The 7,792-nt window shown below is 40.4% G+C and overlaps 1 protein-coding gene across 3 annotated transcripts; it reads left to right on the top strand.

Moving 5' to 3' along the window:
- The first annotated feature begins 99 nt into the window (after positions 1 to 99).
- Positions 100 to 7,765, top strand: gpr180 (G protein-coupled receptor 180). 3 transcript variants are annotated; one of them, XM_057829087.1, is made up of 11 exons: positions 100 to 122; positions 518 to 605; positions 775 to 918; positions 2,836 to 2,930; positions 3,398 to 3,503; positions 5,217 to 5,397; positions 5,617 to 5,666; positions 5,759 to 5,916; positions 5,980 to 6,168; positions 6,246 to 6,323; positions 6,423 to 7,765. In XM_057829087.1, the coding sequence occupies exons 2-11, from the start codon at positions 596 to 598 to the stop codon at positions 6,576 to 6,578; spliced, it is 1,167 nt and encodes a 388-aa protein (XP_057685070.1). In that variant the 5' UTR covers positions 100 to 122; positions 518 to 595; the 3' UTR covers positions 6,579 to 7,765. The 3 variants fall into 3 exon arrangements, with proteins under 3 accessions (XP_057685070.1, XP_057685062.1, XP_057685053.1); XM_057829079.1 differs by lacking the exon at positions 100 to 122 and adding an exon at positions 174 to 230; XM_057829070.1 differs by lacking the exon at positions 100 to 122 and having other exon boundaries at positions 379 to 605.
- The last annotated feature ends 27 nt before the right edge of the window (positions 7,766 to 7,792 follow it).

Raw genomic sequence — 7,792 nt, 5'->3', positions numbered from 1 at the left:
ATTGGCTGAAAATATGTGGCCCTTACGTAATATTGTTTTGATTGGTCGGACTTCAAATCCATCAAATTAGCAACGGCGCCGATTGGGCAAAATGACAGGACAAAGTTTACAAAGAAATCGAAGTAAGGCAACGCTTCCGAAATATAGTGTCACAATAAACGCTTATGTAATGTGAACTATTCAAGCTTGACGTTAACCAACGCGACGTCAAAATTAATAACTTGGTGGAGGTGTGGTAATTTATTATTTTTCTCAGTGTACCTTTAATAGAACTCATAAATGGAGTAAATTGTTGTATATTTACTGGTTTCACGCCCCCGAATTTTGATTCCATAATCTTTAACTTCCGTTTTAATTCTGCCCTTGCATATCAGCTTGATTCAGCAAGGATGTCTACTGGATTCATGGTTCATTGAAGTGATGAGCTAACATTTATTTGCTTAAAACGCAAATGTGTGCGTGTAAAATGTCGTGTTTATCAACCACATTTTTAGCAGCCGTATTCTTTTCTGCGCAGGCTTTTGGAAAAACCGTAACGGGACTTTTTAAGACCGAAGTAGCGCGGCAGCATAAAGGCCAATTCATCACTAAATTTATGTATCAAGGTAATGCAGTTTTTATCATTTGGAACAATGTCATCATAAAGATTTTCCTTTCTAATGCTTTCAATTTCCTTCTGAAATGGAAGTTAACACTGACTGGTTTCTAAATCAATATTTTGTTGTTCGACTGGAGGGCAAATTGAAATGTTTTATTGTCTTTGACTATCTATAGGTGATGATGGTTTATTGGTCTGTCAACTGGACAACCCATCACTTGCTGCAGAGAAGGAATCCCGACTGCTGCTTTATCCAAATGTTGACGAGATTTGGGACAACCTCAGCTGCTCTGAAAGGCTCACCAGTGCTCACTTCACCAGTAAGACGTTTGGACTAGGGATGTCCCGATCCAGGTTTTTGCACTTCCGATCCGATACCGATATTGTTTTGCACTTCCGATCCGATACCGATACTAGCCGATACCGATACCGGCCTATCTGAGCATGTGTTAAAGTTATTTAGCCTCCTTACTTAGTTGTCACACTCATGTTGAAAAGGGTTTTAGTACTCTTGATGACAACTAGCCAGCAAATTAGGTGAGTTTGAATAACACACAGCGGTTGGTATCAAGAAACTGACCTGTTTATTCAGTGACAAACAGAAAACATTATAAATAACAAACAGAAATGGCATAGTCAGTCAGTAAAACGTGCAAATAATATTGTAAACTGTCTTAAAAAAGTAAAACACACAAACAACCTCAGTGGAAAATCCCACAAACCTACCAAGCTATTAGATGCTTTTAATGTTTCTTGCATTAGTTACAATAATTGTATAAAAAGCCTCTCAGGTTTAAATAACGACTATCTCAGTATCAAGTTAACATTTTAAAACGGTAAATAAAATACTCAAGTCCCCATTCGTTATCAGCAGCTTTAAACTACATTCAGTTCATTTAATTTTGCAAATCAACTGTTAAACTTATTAAATTGCTCCCGTTATTCCATAATTTCCCTTCGGTCTACTTTCGACATGTGAAAGTTTTAAAAGTGTTTTGAAGTTAGATTCAAGTCAAGATTTTGCCAGTTTAGGAGTATTTTAGATAAAAAGTTAATTAGGTTCGCTTGGAAGGTTCACAACAGCCTACTAGGGAAGTCTCCTGCTTTAAGATGGCGGCTGTTTACTTTGCTAACGTTGGCGATTCTGTCGTTTTGCATCTAGTTCTATATACATATGATATCTATTATCTACAGTAAAACGATGGTGACGTAGTTTGTAGCGGCTGTCAGCAGCAGACAGGTATTCTTGTGTTTTTTATCCAGCGACATGAGTTGAGCTAAAGCCGTGAGTTGAGCATTGGCATTACCCGGGTCTATGACAAGCATGATGTTTACTCTCGCGACGCAATGCGGTCCGTTTCTCATCGCGTCTCGAAGACCGCGCTGTGTATTAGTTCCGCTTTTCTTGACATAATCGGAATTTGGATGTTTGTGAATCGTTCTCGAATCTTTCAAGGCCGAATCGCTCAAGGATGTAATGACGGCTGGGCATGTTGTACTGTGGTTCTAAGTGTTGGATAGTGCGTCTTTACTCACGAGAGATAATGGCTCGTCATCCAGAATGAATTCTTCGGCAATGACTCTTGTTATTCCCTGGGCTTTGGGACTGTCGTGTGCCAGTTTGTCACGCATAGCAAAAGTTTCTGCCAGTGTTAGTTGCGTAAGACCTTTCTTTTTGTCTTCGGTTTTCCTAACATGATACTCCTATATTGTTTGTGGTGGTATTTCGCTAAATGCTTGATTAGGTTGGTTGTATTAAAACTTCTTACAGCTTTACCACCACGCCAGACTTTATTGTGGCATATGTTACACACTGCCTCTTCATCTTTGTCGTCCTTTAAGGTGAAATGATACCCCACAGCTGACAGTTTTTACCGATAAAGTCTCTCGGTAAATTGGGAGATGGTAATGTAGTGTGTTGAAGGTTTGCCGTAAAACGTGGACAGGAATATAGGGAAACCGAAGCAAAAACTGGAATGGATTATGTAAATCGGTGCTCTGGAAAACCCGGACCAGATAAAAAAAAAAAAAACTGGATCGGAAGTCTGGATCGGAATTTTTCCGTGTCGGCCGATCCGATACCGATGCGCATTTTTTTGCCCATATCGGCGTTCGATCCAATCCAAATATCGGATCGGGACATCTCTAGTTTGGACTAGTGCATGAGAATGTCATACAGCCCATACTACCTACTACCTACTAAGTTAACTTGGACATTGATTTGCACATATTTGCAGTTTCTCTCAGTCAAGAAGAACACAACCAGACGATTCCGCAGCAGTCGTCGCCGACAGTGTGGCATGCTCTCTATGCAGACCGATACACATGCCAGGTAACTTTACGCCAGTCAATGCACAGTATATTACATTAAGAGCATGTCATCCCTCAAATGGTAAATGGTGTTATACTTGTATAGCGCTTTTCTACCTCTCAAGGTACTCAAAGCGCTTTACACTACATTGCCATCTACCTACTGGTGACACAGCACCAGGAGCAATGCGGGGTTCAGTACCTTGCTCAAGGATACTTAGGCGAGTTCATTAGGGTGGAGAATCGAACCCACAACCTCTGGGTTGGGGGACAACTACTCCACCACTTAGCCACGCCATCCCCTCAAAAATGTCACAAAGTATTCATACTGTAATAATGATGTCTTAATCTACTCCCACTAACATTGTGGATAAACCATGGCACATTTTAATGGTCACGAAACACTAATTTGTCAAAGAAATGTGATTAGGAATTACTGGACTAGTGAGTTTACTGAAACAGTGTTAAGTAAATTATGTTTTTTTCTAGGATGGTACAGTGATTCCCTCTCATGGTGACCTCACGTTTACTGTTCTGCTGTTTAATGCTGATTCTGCTGGTAACCCCCTGGAGCATTTTAGTGCCGAGGAGGCAGGTCAGACATCTTACATGTTTAGTTAAATTCTGAACAATAGCTTTTATGAAAGACTAGTAAAATGGTGTTACTAGGCCTGTCGCGATCACAAATTTTGGTGGGCGATAAATTCTCTCATAAATTATTGTGATATGCGATATTATTGCGCCCCCCCCCCCCCCCCCCATTTTTAAAAACCAGTTTACAATAACACAGTAGGAATACAGTATATATTAATAATACTAAGTAATATTAAGTACACCCATTTAAACACAATAAACGTTTAATTTTAAATACAAAAATACTTAAGGAATCACAACTAAAAACAATAGACCATGCCTCTTTTAAGTAAAAGACAACAATACCAATACCGCACAGAAACAGAATAAATAAAATGTCTTTTTCAAGAAAAAATAAAATTGCACTTTAATAACTTAAGCGTTTAGGCACAGAGGCATAAAGTTGTAGTAACACAAACAATTGCACTTCAGCAACAACAGAGAAAAATAGATTAATTAAGTAGCAGTAACAAAATTTGGCTTCACTAAGGCTAGGTTCATACTGCAGGTCTCAATGCACAAAAACGATTTATTGTCATGTCTGTTTTTTTGGTGTGCCCGTTCACACTGCCTTTGTCCATGGAGCAAGTTCAAGTGTCATGCATTAGCACTAATTGGCCATCCGAGATGCGCTCAGCAAAGTGTGCATGCCCAGAAGCACCAAAACAAATTTACAATTGCTAGCTGTATGTCATTCCAGGGTGATCATATTTTGATTTCCAAAAAGATGACACAAATAACAGACATCAATAATCCCCGTTTAGTCTTTTAATCAAAGTTTATATGGACTGATAGAACACATGCACGCAAGCACATAAGCCTTGACTTGTGTGCGTGACATGACTTGGGTTGCCCCGTCTTGGCCATGGAAGCAATACTGAAATACTGCTCGTTCGGCGCATAGAATGAAAATAAAAAATTGTCAGGCTTATCGTTTTCTTCATTTATTTATTATTTTATCTGTGGTCAAGCCCGCTTAGTGCATAAAAGCAGAGTTTTAGCTAGAAGCTCCCGTCCTGCCTGCCACTTTCGCTTTGCTGATGTCATTGCTGCATGAATTCCAATACGGGAGACTTGAAAGTTCAGACAGCCAGCCAAATTCTGGAAAAATGTGGCCCAGATCGGATTTATACCACATACTAAAGTGTCCCAGATCGGATTTGAAATGGTCCACTTCTATGCGACTTGTCACGTTCAGACCGTCAAGTTAGTGCTTCACTTTAGTCGGAAAAACACGAAAAAATCGGATTCGTGCATGAAGACCTGCAGTATGAACCTAGCCTAAGTGTCAAACAACATTAAACAGAGGTAAAATGGTCTTATTTCTTCAGCAATATATGCTGACACTGACAGTGCACTCGGCACCGCCTCCTCCCATTGAATGATGGTCACGCAAACTCAAATGTATAAAACGACATACCCTGAAGTCAATAAAACACAGGGAGCATATTGCGCTGTTGGTAACAAGCAAGTCGAACTTTTATCAGCATGTCCGCCGCACATCTGCCACGCACGCACGCACGTACGCACGCACGTGAGGCGATAAATCGCAGCGGGAAAATTACCGCCTTCATTTTCATTTACCGTGCGATAAATGGAATTATTGCATATCGCGACAGGCATAGGTGTTACTTTGTTTTTAACACTTTAATATGATTATTTACTTCTCCCCTAGGTCTCCACACGTTTTACTTCCTCCTGCTACTTGCCTATTTTGTAGCTTCCTGTATCTATATTAAACCACTCTACCAGGCTCTGAAAAAAGGTGGTCCCATGCACACAGCCCTGAAGGTACTGACCTCGAGTATGGCTTTGCAGGGCTGCTCAGCCCTTTGTAACTACATTCACATGGCCAGGTAAGAGAGGACATCAACAAGCCCAACTCAAATGCAAACATACAGTACCTTAATAATCTGTATTGGTATGGCTTCTTACACAGAAGCCATATTTTGATTACATTGTATGTACTATACCAGGTGCTCTATGTGTAATGTGTTTTGGTTGTCTGCTGATAAAGCTAAAGTCAACATGAAACAAAGTTGACAAGGTGAGATTCTCTCCTTTGTGCTCTGCAGATATTCCAGAGACGGCATCGGTATTCCATTGATGGGCAGCCTGGCACAGTGTATATCATCACTTTTTAAATGTGGAACCTTAATGATTTTGCTTTTGTAAGCACTCTCCGAGTGACCTCTTCGGCTTGTCGTCCCTGTGCAGTGTGGGCTATGGCAGCTCAAGTGTCGATGTTGTACACATTACTAAGTCTGTGTGTGAGCTGGTCTCTGAGTCGTGGCCGAAAACATCAGTCCCGACCTCTCCAGTGGGAACAGTCTCCAGCATCTACTGCGGTCGCCGTCTGTGGAGTCGTCGTGCAGGTAAGCTGGCTGGATTGAGGTTGTTTGTGTCCAATGCTGAAATCTTTATATTTTAATTTACAGGGTGTGCTTCTGCTGTGGGAGCACTATTCTGTTTCTGAGAGCCAACATAATAGCTGTCAGAGTCTGGCGGGCATTCTCCTCATCGTTCTGAGGGTGATGCTTGCTATCCTGTTGGCCTCCGTGCTCTACCAGATCATCTCCACCGAGAGAAGCACTCTGAAAAGAGACTTCTACCTCTGCTTTGCCAAGGTTCTCTGCACTGGCATCATATTTGTCCTGGCAACTGTGCTGACAATTCCTAAAAATGTTTTTTTTTTCTCCCCAAGGGATGCTTCCTGTGGTTTCTCTGTCATCCTGTCCTTGTCCTCACTTCTGTCATCTTTAATGAGCACCAGAGAGAAAAAGTGAGCCTTTGAGCATTTCATACAACCTACCATTAATCTTTTATTGCCAACAAAATGACTACAACTGTTCCACACCTTTCTGATTTATGTTTTTTGCAGGTGGTCACCATTGGTGTATTTCTGTGTCAGTCCATCTCCATGGTGATCCTCTACCAGCTTTTTCTGTCTCGTTCTCTTTACTGGGAGGTCTCCTCGCTCTCCTCGGTTTCTCTGCCGCTCACAATGTCTAGGAACAACCAGAGGGGTCGCTACTGAGCATATGTTGTGGCTTTATGTGCTCCTCATTTGCAGCACACAGGTTCATCTCATACTGTAGGTCAAGCCAAGAGGCAGAAAAGACAGAAGGCGTCGCACTGCAGGGTCATCTCGACTTTTGCTGTTTTCTGGTGAACGATGGAATAGGCTGAGAGGCAAACAGCCTGCCTCTACAGAAATAAAGGCAGGACTACAAGAGAATTGTGCTGCGATAACAGTGTAATTTATTTAATATATTACAATATCATGGGCCTAAATTTTGGAGTATTGTGGCCTGATGGAAGTCATTTTGAGTACGAACATACAAAATGTGAATTGAAATGCTGGTAATATATCAAAGTATATTCTTTTAGAGGCCTGTTTTTCTCTTGTGAGTTTATCTCAAATCTTCATCAGTGGATGAAGAGCATTGAACTCAAAAGTTTCTGAATGCATGACATTCAAATAGCGCCACCTCATTTCAAACCTGATGCTTGAACAAACCTCTGTTGTTTCTTTTCAAGATTGTTGAGTTTATGTACAGGTAAAAACATGTAAAAACACAGAAATGGTTAATTGTTATTGATGTTTTATTCATAACAACCTGTGGAAATATGTGACCTGAAATAAATAATTGCAGGGTAATAAAAAGCGCATATCCCTTTTAATCTTTTCATTTTTGATGTTTGTACCCGATTATTGTATGTACCCTATCATGGCAATTAAAAGCTGATCGAAAATTATTAAAAAAGAAAATAGAAAAGTACACATTTTGTGTAACAAATTCTCATCTTTGAGATGTTTGTACACCATGAATGCAGCATGCCTCTGCTAAGATGTGTTTGGTTTAATGCAGGGGTGTCAAAAGTCCAAAAACAAAACACAAATAACGGTCTGCTCAAAATGTTAAGAATAAAAAACTAAAAATGCTTAAATTATTTTTAAAAACTTAAAAAAAATTTTTTTTACTATTCATTGTTCTAAAGTTGAATAAAACAAAGCAGAAAATTGGACTCGAGTCCCAAATTTGATGACCCGCAACTTGACTCGGGGGGAAAAAAAAAACCACAGACTCGGACTTGACTCGCTTGAGCTGGGAGGGTCCGAGACCCGACTCGATTTAACTCGACATAACCTCGTGACTAAACTCAACTCGACTTGCCCATAGCAGGTAAGATTCGGGACTTACTTGTAATTTAAATCTTAGAGTCGTGCAATTGTCTCCTAAAAAGTAG

The sequence above is a fragment of the Corythoichthys intestinalis genome, chromosome 2, assembly GCF_030265065.1.
Source record: "Corythoichthys intestinalis isolate RoL2023-P3 chromosome 2, ASM3026506v1, whole genome shotgun sequence".
Taxonomy (NCBI): domain Eukaryota; kingdom Metazoa; phylum Chordata; class Actinopteri; order Syngnathiformes; family Syngnathidae; genus Corythoichthys; species Corythoichthys intestinalis.
The sequence above is the reverse complement of the archived record's forward strand: the minus strand, read 5'-3'. Positions and strand labels throughout refer to the sequence as shown.

Coding starts and splice junctions, on each gene's coding strand:
- gpr180 (XM_057829070.1), top strand. CDS start 452: ATGTGTGCGTGTAAAATGTCGTGTTTATCAACCACATTTTTAGCAGCC. Junction 2,931..3,397: donor CAGACCGATACACATGCCAG/GTAACTTTACGC, acceptor GTTTTTTTCTAG/GATGGTACAGTGATTCCCTC. Junction 3,504..5,216: donor TTTTAGTGCCGAGGAGGCAG/GTCAGACATCTT, acceptor CTTCTCCCCTAG/GTCTCCACACGTTTTACTTC.